The 22,408-nt window shown below is 37.8% G+C and overlaps 1 protein-coding gene across 3 annotated transcripts in view; it reads right to left on the bottom strand.

Moving 5' to 3' along the window:
• Nucleotides 1-18,827, bottom strand: part of LOC113081138 (glucagon receptor) — a 35,604-nt gene extending 16,777 nt beyond the window's left edge. For 2 of the 3 annotated variants that reach the window (XM_026253176.1, XM_026253178.1), the window contains exons 1-2: nt 14,049-14,488; nt 89-178 (exon numbers count right to left, since the gene is read on the bottom strand). In XM_026253176.1, the coding sequence (XP_026108961.1) occupies nt 89-139 (51 nt within the window). In that variant the 5' untranslated portion in view covers nt 140-178; nt 14,049-14,488. Of the gene's footprint in view, nt 1-88; nt 179-14,048; nt 14,489-18,337 lie in introns of those variants that run through there. The other variant, XM_026253177.1, reaches the window with a different exon arrangement.
• Between the last annotated feature and the right edge of the window lie 3,581 nt (nt 18,828-22,408).

Raw genomic sequence — 22,408 nt, 5'->3', positions numbered from 1 at the left:
TGCCTTTCTGAGCAGAAGAGACTCAAACACACTCAAACCCCTTTAACCCCCCTGTCTCTCTGAACGTAGCTAACGCTGTGGTTTTCACCTGAGTGTTTGCGGTCAGTGTGAAGAGGACCAGCAGTAGACAGACGGACATTCCTCACAGCGGCTCATCACTCGCTCGTCATCACACCTCCTGCAGAAACACACACCACACACATCTCTGAAGTGTTTCAGCTGAGGTGTAGTCATCATCACCGGAGGTTTGCTTGAGGTGGACGTGAATGTGTGTTAAACTGGGAGAGTTATGAGTTTAACTGGTGGCTCCATCATTGTTTCCTCCTCACAGAAACGCTCATGATCATTATCGTCAGGAACACACTCCTACAGCGAGTGTGTGTTATGAGTAAACTCCGAATCCCTGCGGAGCGTTCGGAGCGGAAGAGATTTACTCCTCAGATTTCCCACACTGACATTCCTCTGGTAACATGCCATGGCATTACACACACACACACACACACACACACACACACACACACACACACACACACACACACACTCACACACGCACACACAGAGTAACAAGCGCAGAAAACATCACAAGGATGTGTTTTGGTGGAAAAGATCAGCTCCGTCCAGCGTCTCCTTCCACACCACAACAGACCGTTTTTTTTTTCCGAAGCCGGAGAACGGAACGAAATCTGAAACGTTTCTGCAAAAAACACCTTTACCATGGGAACATTTTTGGCTAAAACGTTTCAAATTCCATTCTGTTCCAATCTCTCTTCTGACCGTGGCACTCTCAGATCAGTCTGTGTGAGTTTACTTCAGTCCTACGGTGAAGAACGTTAGAAGACAACCAGGAAAGCAGTTAAGACTTCCATTACTTCTCCTGTGACTGATTAAATGTAATCTGGATTACAAGAAACACACGTGAGAACGGCATGAAGTCTCGTGAGCCATGTAAGAGAAACCTCTGAGCAATAAACATGCCCCACACACTCCTCCTTTCATTTCTTCCCCATGCTCTTTCTCTTTTTCTCTCTGCAGTAAACCTGTCAAACCTCTTTTGTCTGATCTGACCCTTCACATCTGGAGAAAGAAGATAAATGGAGGGAGGAGAGATAAGATGCTGAGGGGCTGAAGAGGTCAGAAATGTTAGACCTCCTGGATGATCACACATCTTGCAGTCGCACATCAATTCAGACAGAGACGGGGAGCAACCCACAGCATTATGGGAAAAAAAGTACAATTGCATTTACATACTCTGTGTTTACTGGTTAATTGTGATTTAATTAGTGCCACTACAAAATACAAAACCAAGAATACACTCGAAACCTGCATTAAGAAGATCTATTGGTGAATATGTGTAGTCAATAACATCTACTGGTCCCCGCTGACATCCATATAGATGAAGAAGAAGAAGAAAATACTATGGAAGTGGATGGGGAGCAACATTCTTCAAATTATCTTCTTTAGTGTTTTTAGCAGAAGAAAGAAAGTCACAGGTTCTTAACTTCAGGGTCAGTAAATGATGGCAGGGTTTTCTCTTTTGTCTGGACTGACCCTTTAACTACAGAAAATCAGTAATCTCTCTGAATCACTCCACACAGACAGAGAGAGGACTGTCATCGGCGCTAATAAAATACAGCTTAATAACAAGAAAGCAAGTGCTGACTGGAAATACCATTTACTAGCTATTGTGTGTGTGTGTGTGTGTGTGTGTGTGTGTGTGTGTGTGATGGTTTTAGTAATAGGCTGGATCTGAACTGTGTGCTGAGCCTCTTGAGTTCATTGCTTTTTAAATACTCTCATTATGTGTAATAGATAATGAATCATCTGGAAGTAAACGCTTATTGATTTGGAGGAACTCAAGCACCGTTTTCAAAAGCGATTAGGACCACTGACACAGAATATAAAGAGTGTGTAAATCAGCCGTGTTGTGAACCATCAGACGCGTGCGGTGGTTTAATGTGGATGTCTTCACTGCCTCTGCATCCTAATGTGTTTAATGCAGCATGCTTAAAAAAGAATAGGTAAAACTATATGTAACCTTATTATAATAGTTTTAATATAATGTATATATAGCACTGTATCATAATGTTGTAATAACTAGTCTATTTAAATTCTTAAAAGTAATAATGAAATTACACACACACACACACACACACACACACACATATGAACTGGTCATTCAGTATTACGGCAGAACTCACATCATGAATTAAAAAAGATAAAAATAACACCCTAGCAACTCTGATCACATCTAGTCAACGACTATACCTTGGAATAATTAAATTCATAATTAAAATAGTCATTTTATCTTCAATAGATGGCGATCATTGACTGCAGACTTCAGTAGCTGTGATTGTACAATAACATCATCTGACACCTAGAGCTTCACACAGCGAGAAAACAACGACAACATCTGAGCTCCAGATCTCCAGGAGGCATCTGAGAGCCGGGACAAGCTTCTGCAAAGTAGAGCTTTCCTTCCATGAAATGGCATGTTTGAGGTTAACAAAATACTGCACATCATCCGAAACACAGAATCCAACAGTGAAGCAGGTGTTTGAAGGAAGATGAATGAAGGAAAACACAAAGAAAGACTTGATGAAATCTCCAAGACACATGAAACAGAGAAGAATAGCTTTCCAGCTGGATGCTGAAACATCAAGCCAAATCTGTGCAGGAGCAGCTTAAAAACATCAACATTTGCATGTCCTACTCAGAGTTCAGACATCAGTCTAGTTCATGTTTTATTAGTGGGCCCTAAAGACTGAGCTCGTTCTTCTGAGAACATTAGTGACCAGATGATCAATGCCAAGGACGCACAGACTGGCACAATATGGTGTGAATATTATGCACTTGATTGTTTTAAGTTTAATAACTTCACTTTAAATAATGTTTTCCTATTGATCCAAAGAAAAAACACTAAATTCATTCCCTGTGCTTCAGCTGATTTAAACCCACAAAACATCCTGTGAAATACGACTGAAGCTGCGCTGGATAGTGGTTGGGCCACGTGTACTTGTTTAATAAACACACTCTGGTGTGTAGAATGTCACACAACCACTCTTCTTGTCATTCGTCTCACCTCAAACACTCCTAAATTCACAAGAGCAAAAACAACCGCTTATTTACACGGACATTCAGGAATGAATATGTTCATTCGGCAAGGAAGCATTAAAATCTTCTTCTGAACTCTCTATAAAAATGTATCAATCTGAAGCAGCACAACTGCTGATAATAATCAGAAACATTTCTTGAGCAGCAAAGCAGTTAATTAGAGTGATTTCTGAAGATCATGTGACACTGAAGACTGGAGTAATGATGCTGAAAATACAGCTTTGATGACAGGAATCAATTACATTGTAACATATATTCATATAGAAAATAGGTATTTGAAATTGTAATAATATGTCACTCTTTTTACTGTATTTTTGATTGAATAAATGCATATTGCTGAGCAGAAGAGACCCCAAAACATAAAATAATAATAATAATAATTACCAACCCCTGCTTGCGTGTGTCTTCAATATAGACTAATGTACTGTATAACTGTAAAACATGACATGTCTGTATTTCTGTTTCTGTCTATTCACAGCACTTTTCTAATGTAAATGTCCTCTGTGATGATTTCTCACCATTTGATCACACACAGTTATTCTTTAATGGATTTTCTCTATTCATTGAATGTGAGATCACTGATATTAAACACTGTATGCTTCCTGTCTGGAGAGGAAGTCCTACGACATCACTGTCTGATTTACAGACAACTCAAGAGTGAGAGCTTAAAACTAAATCTTAGATCCTTGACTAAGTTTAATGAGTCATCTATGCAAAAGTTAATGCCCATTTGCAGGACAGTTTCTGACACCCATTAACAAAAGCCCATTGTCGCAGAGGTTAAGGTTACGCAGGTCAATGATATATCTGGCAACATGAGTGACACTTTAAAAACGTCTGGCATTGCAGCGTTTGGATCATTGCTCTTCAGGCGTCCTCATTATCAAGACGGGCAACATGAATCAAAGCAAAGTTATTACTGAGAAGATGAAGGTTAAAATGATGATTTAAAGCAGCTCTGTAGTGGTCAAAATCAACAGTGGCTTCCAAATAAAAGAGAGGTCATTTTATCTGATGGATTTAAAACGGACGTGTAAAAAGGGTTTGCCTTTTCTTAATTATGATTTTGTTAACACAAACAACACAGCAGATTGAACTCTGTCTGTCAGTTCTGAAACGATCCACATCTGGGAACACACTTTCAGACACCTGTAAACTCACAGAGCTGAACATGTCTGACAGAGATTACACAGAGACAGAGAGATTTCTTTCAGCAGAGGCGACGAGAAAACCTCCAAGAGATGTTCCCGTGCCATGATGTGGACGCACGCCAACATCAACATGCCACGTTTATGATGAGCATTTACTCTGCGACAAACCAAACAACATGAAGACTGTGTGTGCAAACATGTGCATGTGTGTGTCTGCAGATGATTAAGAGATCGCAGTGATGTCATCCGTATCCCAGCATTCCACGGCTGCAGATGTTTTCAGTCACACACACACACACACACACACACACAATTCACAGGAAGTCTAAAAACGAATATCTTATTTCATGAAATGAAAAACAAATGAAAAAAATAATCAATGAGTAATTGTAATGTCTCAATAATAAAAAAAAATGCTAATCAGAAGCAAACTTTGACTGCAGTGTATTAAACTCTCTCTTTCTGTTTTTTTATTTTATTATTATTATTTTTTTTAACGAGATCTGAACCTAAAGACACTGTTTCAATATAAAGACGTTTCTGTGGAATTGAAAGGTTCCATGGATGTTAAATGTTCTTCAGGGAACCACAAATGGAAAGAAGGGCCTTTATTTTGAGAAGGCCTGTGACCCGAGGACTCGGCCGTCCCTTCAGCCGCTTGCAGATGGCTGAGGTTCTCCGGGGTGTTTGGTGGTGTTAATGTGGGCATCAATCCAGCACCCAGCTGAGAGACATTAAACTACAAGCCCTCCAGTTCTCCACAGATCCCAAAGGAATGTCGAATAAATAGAAACCGTACACGTCCAACTCTCCCATACAGTACACACACTGACATATACAGTCAGATGCTCACACATACAAACACTTCCATCTCTAGGACTGAGCGTTTGCATGAAGTTATGCATAAGAGCTCCTGTGATTCCCATCTGCTGTGTTAGACTTCCAGTCATTTTTGGCACCTGGACTCTCACATGTGCTGCAGGTGCACGAGTCACATAACCAAACACCTGCTGTACAGAATGAGGAATACGACTGCAGGAAAACAGGTTAATGATGGGTTAAAGTGATAGACGATAGTGGAACATCTAATATCAGGCGTACATGAAGCCCTGAGCGGCTCTTGTTCTTCATTGGTGTTTCAGTGTTTAATTGCACTTACATGCTCGCTCCTTCCCAGAATGCCTCCACCGTCAGCACAGAAAACGCTCGCAGAGTTGATTTCATTACTCATGTCTCTGGTTCATTATCTGTGGAGCCGTCCTACACCTGAGAAAAGTGAAGTCCCTCTTGTGTTTTGTTCTCTCTGTGTTTTTTTTCTTTTCTATTGATGTGTGTGCAGTCAGGCCTGAAGAACAGGCTGTGTTTTTACATTTCTCTCTCTCTCTCTCTTTCATTCTGCATCTCTGTCTCCTGGGACATGAGCTCAAGCTCAAACTCACATACTCACACAGACGCTCAACAGCACAGTCAGACTTTCAGGTACATTACTCTTCTCTGAAAGTGTTTCTCTAATTCAGTTAGACTAATTGCATCAGAGGTTTCCACTAACAGAGAGAATAACCAACGAGCTATTTAAAGATGTTGAACTTCATGTAAAGATAGAGTTTGATCTGAGGAGCTAAATATATAAGATAATAGAGCCATATGAATTCAGTTCTCATTTTTCATTTTAATTCCATTATTTGCTTCAGTTCATTATTTCCTGCTTTTATTTTTCAGTTTTGTTTTACTTTAATTTTAATCATACAAAAGCATGTCTACTGAATTGAATTAACAAAATACTTAATGAAACAATTACTTACATTTTTAACAATAACAGGGTCAAATTCTGTGACATTTACATACTAAATTCCATTTTTATGACTGGATTGCACACTTTCTGCGTCATAGAAATCATAGTGCTGGATGAAAAAAAAAAAAAAATAATAAAAATAGAGTTAATGTAAATGTAGCTCCTTTATTGAAGCAATAATCCGCTCAAGTTTTACCCTGATGTTCTGTACATTCTTCATCATGGTGAAACTGCTGTCATGCTCAGCCTCACATTGCTTTATTTGAAGATGGAATCAGACACTAGGATTCCTGAGCATATGGTGTTCCGGAATCCTGACAGGATGGAATGTCTATGGATTCTAGAAGTGGAAACACTGGGTGTGTAAATCAGATGGTGACCTAGAGGAACGTGAGGACTTCACAGATCCGTGAGCGGCTCCATCGCTCCCAGCCAGATGGGCTCGAGCTCTTGTGTGTGTGTGTGTGTATGTATGCACGGTTTGAGCTCTGTTTGCGGTCAGTTTTATACTTTGTACACTCTGCTGCAAAACCATAATTCCATATTCAGACAAATCCACAGGGACTGAGGAGAAATGATAAAGGACACAGAGAATGAATCTCTGGCGGTCAGATACTATCATCAATGAGTGTCCAACGATATGATTTCAGTTAACAGATAACTGACATGCTCTGCTTTAACTCAACACATAGTAGAAGCTAGTTTCTTTTTGACATATTTGATAGTTTAGAAAGATGGTGATACACGACTTCAGAAAGAGATAGCAGCATTATGATATTTTCACACAGAGAGTATTAAAAGCTGTTGACTTTAGCAGTCTTTACGTGCCAATGGTGAGCTGAAAAATGGGGAAAAAAGCACTTTTTGTGTTTTCTTTCTTTAAGATTATGAAGTTTCAAGTCTTAAAAATATCTTTATATTGTTTTAAATTCTAATATTTAATAAACTTCTTTTGTAATCTTCATTTTTAATGCCATATATGGTTCAGTCAAAGAAATATCACAAACCCAATGAGACCTGATGCCCAAATTGATGAATTTTATACATTTTTACTGGTTGAAACCCAAATGTGGGTCAATCTGAATGCAGCTGATACTTAATGAGTTTTAAGAGCAACGTCTGCAGCACGAATCATACTGAAAGAAGAAATGTATCTTGTTTCCTTGATCTTTCCAAAGGAATTTTTCCTGTAATTTAACCATTTTTACCGTTATTTAGCTTCAAATCTCAGTAAATATACATCTGTAATATATAACAGTTTTTTGGCTTTGGCATTCATCACTATTTATGTTTGTACTCTTTGAGAAAAAGAAAATGGACAGACAGAAATATTAAGCTCGCCATGATGACCATTACTAGTGATGACATGCAAATGAAATGGTGAGTTGTTGGGAGGAGCTGTGACACGAGGGCTTGTAAGTTAGTGAACTGTGTGTGTGTGTGTGTGTGTGTGTGTGTGTGTGTGTGTGTGTGTGTGTGTGTGTGTGTGTGTGTGTGATGAAGGTCAGAGCGTTCACCGTCCAGCGCACCGCTCTTTAATCGGAGCGTCACAGGCAGATAGAGGGAGACTAATAGATTGAGGTAATTATGTCAGTCTCTGCAAACGTTTCTGGCAGGAAGTGACGGATCAATGAGCGTCTGTGTCGGAAACAAAGAGCAGGAGAAACCCGAGGCTTCAGCAGATCTATCATTAATCTGTCACTCATTCTCAAACACTGAGAGAAGCACTAAATGAAGGTCAGAGCACTTTAACATCAGCTTTGTGAGCAGAGATGAAGACAGATGGAGTTTTCCTGGCTAATTCTGGCAGACGCTGGAAATGTTTTTGGCAGGAACCGGTGGATCGATGGATGACGGTGTCAGAAACAAAAGAGCATTAAAGGAACCTGAGCTTCTGATTTACACTTTCAAGCACCATGAGCTCATCCGTGCGATTGAGGAGAAGCTGTTTAGATGCACATTGCGGCTCAGAGTGTAAAAGTTAAAGGCAGTGGGAGTCTGGTGAGTGTAAATGTACAGTAGCTGCATGAATGATCTGGTGCCAGTGATCAGAGTCCATGAGATGAACTTTGATGATTCATTTACGACTCCAGTGAAGAAAGATCGGCCGCGCTAGAAAAGTTAGATAATCACTGTCAAAAAATCAATCCTGGGTCGCTGTGGGCCAAACATATCTGAGGAAATAAACATCTCTAATTCTTGATTTAGTGAACGCAGCGCTCAGATGTGTGTCTTCAAACAACCACCAGAGCTTCAGGATGATGTTTCCACATGCAAACGTTTATTTTTGCCATTTCTGCATTCGTCATTCAGAGTTTGGGCGTAATGGCACAACTAACTTTTAACTACTTAGTTCAGTTGTTCATACAGTCTCTTAAATTCAAGTTTCTAACTCATAAAGGAGCTGCATGACTACATACTGATCAGAGACCAATCACATCTAACAGTCCTCACCAGTTTAAAAAAATCTAAAATCTAAATTAAATGTAAAATATTGTAAATGCAATATAAAAAATTACAATGATTAATTGCTAAATTAATAATAAAAATTAAGACTAGTTAAATTTTACAACCGATTAAGTTGAAATGTTACTCTAATCTAACTATATAATCTTTCAATCAATCTCCAATGATTTTGTCAGAAAAAATGAATAAATTCCACAAATAAATATAATAAATGTCATTAAAAACAGTAAAATAATATTATAAAATTATAATGCAAAATAATAATGTATAAAATGTAACTTTGTTAATTGTATAAACTATATAATCTAACAAAGAAGTATTCTTCTGGCAGAAATATACAAATATTACATTCATTTTATATTGCACTGTTATTTAAATATTAAAAATACAATAATTAGTATAATAACAAAATAAATTTGTATAAACTTGATGTAAATAATTTAACATGTACAAATATAATACTTAAAATAGTATTTTACATCATATTTTAATACAAATTAATAGTATAAAATGTCACTTTGTTTAATTATGTAAACTATAGAAATGATATACTATGTAAATTACAGAATCATTAATTTAAAAAGTGTCTCAATGTTAAGTAGCCTAAATGTAGCTAATGTTTCTCAGTAGAGTCTGAATGCATTATTTAAAGGCTATCAGATGGAAATACTTTATATCAGGAGTAGTTTAAAAGTGCTGATGTGTGTCTTCTGGACTTTATGATGTGGGATAGTGTCTGGAGAAGGACCACAAACCTTAATGCTCTTACTATCTTCACGGTCCATGAGCTGAGCAAAGGAGAGGTCACACACACACACACACACACACACACACACACACACACAATAATGACACTATAGTGCTGCAACCTAGTAGCATCTTAATTACATATTGTTCCTGACAATAGAGCTAAATTATTTAAATAAGACCGCGAGCGACATGAGTCATAACACACACACACACACACACACAAAGAGAAAATATGCACCATTGTACTTTTCTGAACTAGATTTTCTTATGAAAATCTGTGATCTTCTGGTCTTTAGACATGATTCAATTTTTTCTCACCTGTTTTATGGCTTGCCAGGTTAAAATCGTAGGTCTAAGGCACATCTTCAACTGTTAAAATATAACAGTGTAAGATGAGACGCTCATAACAACAGCAGCATTGCTTTGAACAAACCATATTGTGTTGTGCTTCTCTGTTGTGATTTATAAAAGCAGCCCACATCACTGCTCCTTCATTATCTAGAGCTTCATTAATATTCCAACAACATCAAAGACCAGATCCTTTACTGTCCTCACTGGAAATATGAACAAAGTACAGAGTTATAAGAGAGGACTGCATACATACAGTATGCATATGAATAAAGAAGGTTTTGTAGAAAGACCAGAATCAAACACATAAAATGATATTAATTTAGCAGAGTAAAAATCAATCGGTACAAGCTCCAAACCTGTCAGACTTGCATCTGAGACTCTCTGCCCTCGGCGATGAAATCTGAAAAAGGCTCATTAGCATAGATTCATCTGTTATGAACTCAAGAAGCCACATTAATGACTAGTTATGAACTTATACATAACTTCTGAACAAATGCATACAATAAAATAACATTTTAACAAGCAGCTGGAAGGAATTCAGCACTCAAAACAGCACTGAGCAAACCACAGGTGTTATATAGTGTAAATCTCACTGAATGCACTGAATCAATCAGACTGATTCTGAATCACTGTGAAGAATCAAATGCAGAGCAGTGAGAGCACAACAGACTTCACTGATCAGAGCAAGAGCGTCGCGAAAAGTCACAAAAGAAGTGTGTTTTTGGTTGCCAGGGCAAGACAACGCTGCACAGATTACCAAAAGAGAAACAGCATTAAGGGACCAGTGGATGGAGTTTATTTTTACAGAGTATCAACGGAGTTGTGCAAGTGTTTTTGTTTGTTCCCTGCATTTCGAAGATGCTTGTTTATAAACAAGGCCCAGTTTGATGCCGGATTTGCATATCGTTTATTTCTTAAGGATAACACAGTCGCAACGAAAAAGGGTCACGATCGTGTATTGGAACCGCAGGCGGTGAGTAAAACTGCTTCAAATATCTCTGTGTTGTTAACTTAGCTATCGGCGCGTAAGCACATCAAGTAAACAACATGCGATGTTGTCATCAAACTGCACTTTCCACATGTACAGCTTAAAAAAAAAAAAAAAAAGACGACAAAGTGGAACTTAGTCATTTTCCAAAACCGCTAAGCAAATATATAGTTTCAGTACATACCACATAGAGACGCCTTTGCTGATGGCTGCTCTTGTTAAATTTCAGCCTCTGGATCTGTGTCACAGCTTCCAAACGCTCTCAACGCAAAAGCCTACTGGCGCTCATGATTCTTTAGCTCCGCCCACACGTCACGCCTCTAGGCGCTCGTGTTTTTCCGGGAAAAATCGGTACAGACTATCTTTCTCTTATAAATATAATAAAAATAAAGACTTTTTGGAGTTATGAAGGATGCAGTACTACTCTATAGGTACTCAAGATTAACAGGATATTGAGTGAAAATGAGCATTTCACCCCCCCTTTAAGGACATAAAGTGGCTTTGTGAGAGAAGATATTCCCACAGAGCTGCCCCGCACATGTTTGAGAGCTTGTGTGATGAATGGCTCTGAGAGCTAATCAGGATCCTGCTTCATTTATATATGTCACTATACATCAACCAGCAGCTAAAGCTAACGCTAACAATGTTGTCTTTAAAGTAATAACCCTTTCCCTGAAGAATGACATTTTGTTTCTCAGGGCTGGTTAATCTATTCAGTAGTGTGTGTGTGTGTGTGTGTGTGTGTGTGGCAGTGAATCACAGCCCTAGCTGAATACAAATATACTCTCAATGTGCTTTAAGGGAGATCCGACTGGCCACATGTTAACGGGGTTGTGTTTCTAATCACGTGTGTGACACGCTTGATCTCACAGAGGATCCAGCTTCATCACTGCACCTCCATCTACAGTCAACTACACCTTCAGCTGAGCAAACTCATGTCACAAGCAGATTGGTGTTAATGGGTAAATAAATAATACTGATTCTTTTCTGTAGTGTGTGGACTAAAATCTTAATTATAATCAGGATCCTAGGAATCAGAGAAGCTTCTGTATTACATTACTTACAACACACACACACACACACACACACACACACACTGAGAGAGAGGAGGAGGAGGAAAAAGCAATTTATTCAGTAATGATTGTTTTCACACTTTTCTATCAACAGACTAAATTAAATAAGCTAAAGTGAATTTCATATTTGATAAAACAGTTCAAAAATAACTTAATAGACACAATGACACAAACACACACCTAAACGACGGCAAAATTACAATTCTGTCATTATTTGCTCATTTCCATGTCCTTCTACTGTTATTGCTTTACCTTAACATTATTTATATACTGTACTTAAAGCTGCAGTAGGGAACTTTTGACGCTCTAGCGGTTAATAAACAGAACTTCTTGCGTCTTGCTGAAGAACATCATAGCCGGAACTACTTCTCTCTGTTTATGTCTATGAAGAATCACAAAGGTACTGGGTTACTCCGCCGCGGTACCCCCGAAGCAATCTAAAATAGTCCGAATATAAACACTTATTATAGGTGTACCCTAGTGATTCAGGACAAGCCAAAAACACGGTTTGGAAAATGGATTCATGGTGTACTCGCTTATTATATACATTTTTCTACATTTTGAACACAAACAAAGTTACGGACCGCAGCTCTGATTGGTTGTTTCTTACCGGGAGCGATGGAGTTTCTGCAAATGGCAACAGGACCACTGGGAGGAGCCAGAGGAGCTTGATTTTTTTCACAGATTATCTGTCTCATATTCTACTGTCAGGACATAATGACTGGTTTAATAAATATGTAAAAAATATTTTTTTACAAAAGTTCCCTACAGCACCTTTAATGTTTTTAATAGCATTATTTATTTTAAATCAATAAACACACACACACACACACACACACATATATATATGGTAAATTTGGCTGCTGTCATTTTTAGTCTAAACAGATAATTGCAGAACCGTACTGAGTTATATAAAGGGTGAAGCACGTATGTAAGTGAGGTGAAGTTTCACAGGACTATTGGGCAGTTTGGGTTAATCCAGGACAAACATACATGACCAGTCCCTCACAGAAGAGCCAAACCCAGAGCAAATAATCTGCTAATGCAGGAACGCTCCTATAACAATCCCAGGAGATTATAATAACAGCACATCTGAGCCCCAGAGCAGTGATCACCAAACTGATCATGTTTCCACTGTATCACATTCAAACACTCCTGGAAAATAAAGTCAATATGTGACTAAAGCTCTGGATGCCTGCTTCTGATTATTGACCAGTTTGCTTTACTAAAGTGTCCCTCACACACACACACACAGATCCAGCGTGGGCTTTATTCACGGGGAAGCGACGTGTGCAGCCTCTCAAAGAGCACACTCAGGTGAATGACTTCTGCATGAGATAAACATCTCATTTAACGACCAGACAAGAGAACATTACCGGCCAGCGAGCAGAAATTATCTTTTGCCACACAAACTGATTCCTCAAACTCACTATTTATATCCATCAGTGTCCTGTTCATCACTGAACATCAGGAGCGTCACAGTGACGGAGAAGATCGGCTATCAGACGGGTGCACAGACAGCCCTGCTGACCCATTCACAGCACGCACACAGAAATGTGTACTACATTCATTAAACTGTGTGAAAACATCAAGAACATGTCTACAGGAGGTTATATATATATATATATATATATATATATACCTTTAAAAAATATATATTTGTATATAGAGGGTTAACTTTTACAAATCCCAGATTTGTGTTGTTATTATTATTATTATTATTATTATTATTATTATTATTGGAGTCTTTTCTTTCTTTCTTTCTTTCTTTCTTTCTTTTTTTTTTTACCAAAAAAACTTAATATTACATTTTTTTCTACATCAAAAATTCATGTTTAATTTAAAATGTTGCCGTTTGCGTAATTGTTTGATATAATGCAGCCTGCTAGCAAGTATGAGTGAAAATTGTTTCTTCACCATTTATTTAATTATTTATGTATTTCCGTGTAGCCTATGCATCGCACATCATACTTACAGTAGCTTATTAAAAGTATAGGCATATAAGCCTATACTTATCAAAAAAAATAAAAAAATAAATAACCAATACCAATAATCATCTTTAATCTGCTCACCAACTGCAGGATTTCTTAAACTTCGCATCTGGATTCAGATTGTGCAGTTTTTTTTTCTGTACAGAAAATATGATTATGTTTAATGAGGCTCATGCATCTCTCATAACACTCACAATGAGAGTTTGATTGCTTTAATACAAAGTCAAATCCTCATAAAACGCAGGTCAGCTGTGACGAAAGTAATTCAAACTGTTGTCTGAATGACCAAACATCGAGGAATGAACTCGAACACTTTTAGAGATCAACAGACCCTCACATGATGAATGTGATGAACGCTTTAAATCAGTCACTCACCAGCGCGAGCTTCATCTCTCCAGCTGCTCATCTTCTTCACTAAATCCAACACTTCTTCAATCCACTGCAAACTGACTGAAACTCGGCGATCCGTGAGAGCAGAAGAGCTTGAAGACTCAGTACTTTCTCTCGTCCCTCATGTGTCGTTGTTTCCTGCGGCTGAGCGCAGAGCGCGCGCGGATCTGCTCCGTTACCGGGAGCCCGGCGTGACGTCACCGCGGGCGGCGTGTTTACTACAGCAGACTGCGCGCACCTGATCAATATCGGTTCTAATGTAATTAAGACTTCAAGCAGCGAGCGAGAACATATCTGACTTCTCTGAACAAATAAGATATAAACACATCGGCACACAAATAGTCTCTAAATACTTCGATTAGGGACAGTTCTGCAGAATAACTGCACCATGATAAAACATAATCCAGGAGTCCAACTAGACCGGTCTAACCAGCAAACCTGCTCTGAGCTCAAGGCAAGCTGTTTTCTTGTGACAATGAATTTTTCTGGGTCATATTTCACCCCAAAATCAATATAAAGGGAAAATAAGACATTACATAAGCTATAAGCTAAATGGAAGTTGGAAGTAGTTTAAGGACAACTAAGATATTTGGAACTTGGTTTTTATGATAATATTGTGATGCAAAACTAAACAAATATATGTTTTGTAAAGTGTTTAAGAATTCAGATAATAGGTTGTAGGGAGTTTAAGGGTGACTTTAATGAATATGTTACGGTAAATGTGAATCTGATTAAAGTTGCCATTGAGAATAATGAAATACCAACATTTTTTTTTTTTTTTCATTCTGACATAAAGGTTGCATAAACTGTCTCATACAGCCAAAACATTTTTTTTTTTCTTTTTTTTAAATAAAATATCTCAGTATGTTATTACAAGACCATGCATTTATGCCTTACACACACACACACACACACACACACACACACACACACACATATATATATATATATATATATATATATATATATATATATATATATACATAATTTATTCAGTGCACTCTAAGGTAAATAAATAAATCATTTTAAATCAGTACTGGCTAGTTTATGCTAATTTTTATTTGACAAAGAAATGGATAGGAAGATGACATGGCAAAACTAATGAGAATTTAATGAGAACCATAATGGAGGATTTAAAAGGAAATAAATAAGTTAAATACACATTCCTCCATTCCGCCATGAATGCATGCTGTGATCTAGCCAGCTTTGAAAATAATATCATATAAACACATTATCAATACTTGTATTTGTGCTTCTATATTTGTCAATGGTATAAAAATGGTTCAAGCTCTCATCTCTAGTCTAGCCTCAGCTCTCAGGTTCAGATCGGCTTTGTACAAATAGCTCAGGGATTGAGTATCTCAGCATAAAGAACCAGGATATATGATACTAAAGCCTGGCCAAACCACACACACACACACACACACACACACACACACACATGCATATCACACTTCGTCCCCAAACTCTCCTTGAACAGACTGTAAGCATCATGTAAATATATTCTTTACAGCTGTTAATCTGTCCCAGTTTCTGCAGATTTATTCCAATTGTACATAAAAACAAACAAAACATATCTGTATACCGCAGAACAGCTCATGCAAATTATAATGACCTTTGACCCTCGGCTGCTTAACATGTTTGTCAACAGCTTTATACATGAAAAAAAAAATAGCAGTGAGAAAATCAGCATGCATTCTGCAACATGCATCTCAACATTATTGAATGCTACACTGTTTTCACATGACCCCAATTATTCCGATCAAATAATGAGTCAAGAAAATAATCTTTACAAACTGCTACTGATAATCAGTTAATTTGGAAAAGGGCAGCCTTTCAATAAACCCAGAAACCGCAGTACGGCTAAGGGCAGCCATATCTTTGTGCATATGATGATTTTCCTTAAGGCATGCATGAAGAATTTATATGCTGTATATGGTACTATTTTCTGCAAATAAAATATTCATAGTAGGTGATTCCGAGCACAGCCAGAGACTGTGATTGTGTGTGGAGATGCATTGGGATGTGATCTGAATTCACAGCACATGTGTGTCTCAGGCTCGCGGTATAGATCTCAGCCGAACCCTCAGAGATGTTCAGATCAGAGCCACTCCAGGCAAGACAACACAGAGGAGCACACCGTATACTGACAGAATAAAGGAGAATCTGGGAGTTTCTGCTGAACTAGCATCTATCTCTATCAGCAGAAAGAAACACACGAGTCAGGACATCACGCCATGAAAACAGCAGATTTGCTGAACATATGGAAAGAGGGCGAGAGCTGTCGGACAGCTTATTATGTAGTTGACCTTTTCGTCTTCATTAAATCAAGCGTTTGATTTCTGTTTCAAGTAAATGCTGTACTGAGCTTAAAATTCATCAAAAACTAAATGTATCACAGTTGCAACCAAAATCTGAAGCAGCACAAATGATTTCAATATTGATAATAATCAGAAATGTTTCTTGATATCTTGATCTTTAATATTTCACAATTGTACTCTTTTCTCTGTATTTTAAATAAACTATTTTAGTTTTAAGCACCAATGAATGTGTAACTGCACTGATTGTTCAGCAGCTGAACTGACAGTCATTATCAGTGACCTCTCTTCCGTCATACAGTACTGTATGAGAGCTCAAGTGTTTAATACTAATTGCCGGGGTTGAGGGGTCAGTGTCTTTCTCAAGGGCACGATGCTGATGGAGCTGGCGTATGAGCTCAATTACTACTACTGGAGATCCCCAGTAACCTCTGTGTCAGCAGCCCAGACGCTTAAACCACTAGTTCACTCAGAAATACAAATGCTGCCATCATTTACTGAACTCTGAGCCAGTATGATCTTCTCATGTGCTGCCATCATTTAAGACTGATATAAGAAGACAAGCTATTGCTTCCAAGGAGAGTGAATGGTGATCTTTTTTAGGCAAGCTCTGAATATATATATATATACATGAAGCTCTGCATTGAAATATCACCATCGTATTTCACTTTTTAAAACAGAAGCTCGACATCTGTAATTCACAGAAGTCAATGAAGTGTCCTGCCTTCGCAGAACAAATCATGCTGCATGGCCTCGAGCAGTTCTCAAAAGCACTAAATTTAGAGTTCAAATCATATGAAATCAAATTATCCTGCAGCTTTTTAATTAAAACGCTCTGATGAGCAATGGAAATGTACAAGAACTTTCACAAAATCCGTGATTTTTGGATGTCAGAGGCCCAATTAAATTAGCATATAACCACCAAAATTGACATAATCAACACTTTTTTATGAATTCGGCAACTTTTATGGTGATATAATACAGAGGATGAAGGAAATAAACTATTATTCCTTAGCACTAGTCAAATCAAATGCGAGAAAGTCCCAGTGTAAATTGTATGCATACTTAATAAGTGTATAAATGAATAAATGAATGTACAAGATACACTGTTGTAATGTGAATAAAATCACACTTGTAGGGCTGAATGTTTTTACATAAAATGTATATAAAATAAACAATGTATAACTAACACACACACACACACACACTAAAAATGCAGGTAAAATATTATTTTACTAAGCATATTAATTCAGCTATTAGCTATAATCTCATTTCATGTTGTTTTTCACATTATAGCTATTATTATATACTTAAAATATCCACTAATACAAATGTCTTTAACCAAATCAGGGCTGTAACCACATGTATTAAAAAAAAAAAACTATTTATGCACGAAAATAAGAGAATTCAGAGCAATAGAGGATGTAAAGAAAAACACGTCTGATGTGACCCCTTTCAGAGCTTGTGTGTATTATGAGAGGATCAGTGGGAATAACACTTATTTATGACTAAAAGCTTGTTGAGATGTTATTGAAATGCCATAATTACACAGCAGTTCACAGACCCTGTAATTAAACCCCTCGATACGAAGGTTTTCTGGAGCTCGACACCTCTCAGGAAGCACAAATACATCCTCGAGAGCTGTCAATTGATTGCGTTGTTGTAGTTTAATATCCCAGAGTTTAATTGAAACGTGTCTTACCGTGTTTGTGTGGGCACGTGCGTGGGCCACAAACCTCATAAGCAAGCTCCAGTTTCACATAGAGCCCATTTTTAGCACATAAACACAGTGATTTGCTAATAAGAGAGATTAAATGTGAAGCAGGCAGTCCTCCACCAACCGCTGACAAACTCAAGAGGATTTGGAGAATTAACGCATGTTCTAATCAATGAATCATCACGGCCACTCAAAAAAATAAAAAATAACATAAAAACACATCAATGTACTTCAAAAACCTTAATTCCGGCTCTCTAGCACTCAGACGTCGCCGGTGGTCGTGGAGGTGACTTATCAGCCTCCTACGCCAAACAAGAGCGCGATCCAATCCTCCGGTGTGTTTTACAGGCCGTTTCCGTGGAGATTTACATCATGCACATGCAGCGGGAGAGAGTTTCTAACAGCTCACAGAAGACTGAGTGACCGATGGCAGACATAATGTAGCGTAATGTGCACAATATCACATCCATTACACGTGATATTGCTCGCTCATTACAGCTCACTTTCTTTAATGGCTCTCTCTCTAATTAGGTTAACATTCATCATCATCGTGGAGAACATACACATTTCCATAAGCAGCAGGTTTTAGAGTCAGTCTCACATATTAAGAAGGTCTAAGCTCTTCGTTTATGGTCCGTAAGTTGGAAGTGGTAGCTGGATAGAGTTGGTAGAGCACCTATGACCAACAACATACCAGTCTGCCAACTTAAAACTGGTGTGAAATATTTCCTAAATGCGCTTGAAGATTTAAACCGGTCCTTTGTAGTCCAGGTTGGACCTAGTAATCTACAATTTAACTTTTCAAAAACAGAATTTTTTTTTTCTGAAAACACCTGCAAATGCTGCAAACAAGCAACTCAACGAAAGTCAAGGGTGAAGAGCCCAACTAAAACAAACACTGATACCCATGATGGTGACCTACACCATTTTTCATTAAGACGTCATCATCTAAACCTCTGTTAATTCTCAATAATAACTTCTGTACATGTGTGACAGAAATAAAGTCAATCTAGTTAGTAATAATTGAAGCTGGTAATACTGTTTGTGGAGATTTCTAATCAGATCTTGAGAGGTTTAAAGTCTTTCAGTGCTTGTTCACAGAAGGTGTTTGAATGACTGAAAGAATGTTTTAGGAACATCATACTAACTTTTAAATAACATTCTATTAACATTAAGGAAACTGGATATTTTTATGTTATTGGAATGTTACAAAATAAACATTCCTAGAATGTTGGATTTTAAATCAAAATTAAGTTGAAAGAATGTTTGAGGAACATCATACATTTTTTGGAACATCTTTTAAAAATGTCAAGAAAACTGGAAATATTTGGAAAACGTTCTGGTAACAGAATTCTGTTAGCTGAAAAAAAAAAAAAAAAAAACCTGACTACCATACTACTATGATCTGGTATTTTCTGTAGGCTCTTAAATGACTGGTGATTTTTGTTGGAGCTGTTATCTAGTTAGAGATGGCAAATTAAAACTGTTAATTATATATTTCCTGAAGACTCTTGAAGGTCTAATCTGGCCATTTATGACCAGAGTTGGACCTGGTAGCTAGTTAAAGCTGGTAGACCATCTCAGACCAATAACAAATCATATTGACCACCTTTATCTGGTATAATCTGATATTTTCTGAGGGCTTTTAAAGGACCATAAATGACCATATTAGACCAAGTGGTCTGGTAATTGGTTAGAGTTGGGTCTACTTATTTGGGTCTCCCTTGAACCAACAACAAACCAGTCTAATCACCTAAAACTGGTATATGATCATTCCTGAGGGTTTCTAAAAGTCATCTTTTGTCCAAGGTGGATCTAGTAAGTACTTAGACCCACCCGGTAGACTACCTGAGATCAGCAACAAACTAATCTGACCCCCTAAAACTGATATGATATTTTCAGTAAGCTCTTAAAGGGACAGTTAACCCAAAATAAAAAATCTGTCATGGATTAATCACCTTGATATCATTCTAAACTTACATGACATTATTTCTTCAGTGGGACATAAAATAAGATATTTTGAAGAGCATTGACATTCATTGTATGGACACAGTGACATTTTTCAAAGATTACATATGGCGTTCCACATAAAAAAGAAAATCATACCCAGTTTGGAATGACATGAAGTTATAATTTTTGGGTGATATGCCTTACGCCTTTTTTATTGTTGTTTTGCATTAAATTGCATGCATTAAACGAGATTTGATTCAGTGCGCCAGTCGTGTACATGTCAGATGCTCTTTAAACAGGTTTGCTTCTTTAAAATGTTGATTTCTATCTGCAGCAGCCACAAAGCGTCTGATCTAGTGCTCTTAAGATCATTCGAGATGTTTTAGATACATGTACCTGATCAATAACACACAGAATGGAGAAGTCTTATGTCAGTGTTGTCAGAGGCCGGTGTTAGAGTCATGCATGAGAGGACGGAAAGTCATTACTAAGATGTTTTTGTGCCCATATTGACGTTTGGCACAGAAATCTCTGTCGAACACACACAAAAAAATGGTCACATCTATCAAAGCCAAGACCACACATACACACACACACACACTTCTCACTGAGGTAATGAAATAAGCGGCCGACTTCAAGGGCTGATAATGAAACTTCATTAGTGAAAAATTGAATGGTGCTCCTGAATCTATTTTCTGTGGCCTGCGACAGAAGAGGAGGACGTCCTTTCTTTCTTTCACTCAACTTTATTAGCTCTGATGAGCTTCTTACATTGATCATGTGCCCGTGGACACATAAAACACACTTACAGACAAACGCGTGAGGAATAAATAGATCTGAGAAGGTCATACAGTGTTCTAGTGTTTCTATAGAGCTCGTTTCATTTGGCTCTCAGCGTGACGTGTTGGTCTCCAGCTGATGATTGTGTGTGGAAAGGTCACTGTAAGCAACAGCTCAGCTCCTCTGATACGCTTTTAATGAAAAATACAACAATCCTCCAATGATTCTGGGCACGCGAACACAAAAAGCATGATTAAACATGACCATACTTGCTTAATTCATCAGTTACTGTGATGTAAGTCTAACCTTAACTCTCTATAAAGGAATTATAGTCAGCTAGATATATGGTCTAATCATTTCGATACGTGGTAAGACATCTAGCGAAATAAATCCAGCTGACTAAAACAGCTTCGTAAAAATTTCATTGAGTTTTTCTTTGACAGGCAGTGTAAATATCCTGAACAGCCTCCTATCCCATAACTCTCGTCTCCAAAGAAACTTTCTTACTGTAAGAGTTCAGTTCTGTTGTGTGTGGCTCCTTCAAGAAAAGGGTCAAAGAGGGCAAAGAAATGAGCGGCTGTGGCCTCTTAATCTCTTAAAACATAAGTCTGGCGTAAGACCCGCCGAGCCATTCGTCTGATTAAATCCAAGATCGTTCATATGAGAAACTAAAACACTTTCCTTAATAGTATTTGTGTATTATTTCTCATCATACATATTGGTTAAAACAGCTTTATATTTCTGAATTACAGTAAGCCTTACAAACCCGCCAACACTCAAACCAAAGGTGAATGCAGCATGGAAAAAAAACACCTTTAGATGCTCCCAAGGTAAAAACCTTGAGAATATTCAAGCTTTGTTCGGGGTTGAACAAAAGATGCGGGAACGAAGATTAATGTATGAATTCCTTCATTCAAAAAAATATTTGCCATTCACGTAACCTGATGTGAATCATATAGTGCCTCAAACATCAGAGATCTCAGAGCAGCAACACGACGATGATGAACTCGTATAAAGATGAATGTTGATCAGTAAGACAGATGATAGAAATCCAGAGAGTTCAGGGCTGTTGCTCCTCGCTGTAGGAGTGGGCGTCCTGAAAGAGCTACCAAATGAACTGAGATGCACAGCTTCATCAGGGCCTGGACTGAACGATAGAAGAAATAAAGGGTCATTCATCAGGTTGTTCTTTTTCTTTAGAAACTCTTTAGAAACGTAAACATCAACAAGACAATGGGAAGATTCTTAACAGTAGAAAAAAATGTTCTTTACACCTAAAAAAAAAAAAAAAAGGTTATTTAAAGATTTGAACCCTAAAATGTTCTTGGAAATGAAATGATTCTTCTATGAGAAAATCTCCATTAGGAAGAGATATTAATATTGCAGATGTGAATCATCCAGTGTGCTACTCTCCTGTGAGCAGCAATCGTATACTTATGATGATTTACAAAATAAGTTTTCATACAGGGGACATCTGTTTGCATTCAAACATAGAGAGCAGCAACATGAGAGCACATTTATAGTCATTATTTCCCAGAATCCCCGGGGTGAACAGGAGAGCCAGAAGACATCTGTCGGAC

The sequence above is a fragment of the Carassius auratus genome, unplaced genomic scaffold (genome assembly GCF_003368295.1).
Source record: "Carassius auratus strain Wakin unplaced genomic scaffold, ASM336829v1 scaf_tig00033242, whole genome shotgun sequence".
In the NCBI taxonomy this organism is placed as follows: Eukaryota; Metazoa; Chordata; class Actinopteri; order Cypriniformes; family Cyprinidae; genus Carassius; species Carassius auratus.
The sequence above is the reverse complement of the archived record's forward strand: the minus strand, read 5'-3'. Positions and strand labels throughout refer to the sequence as shown.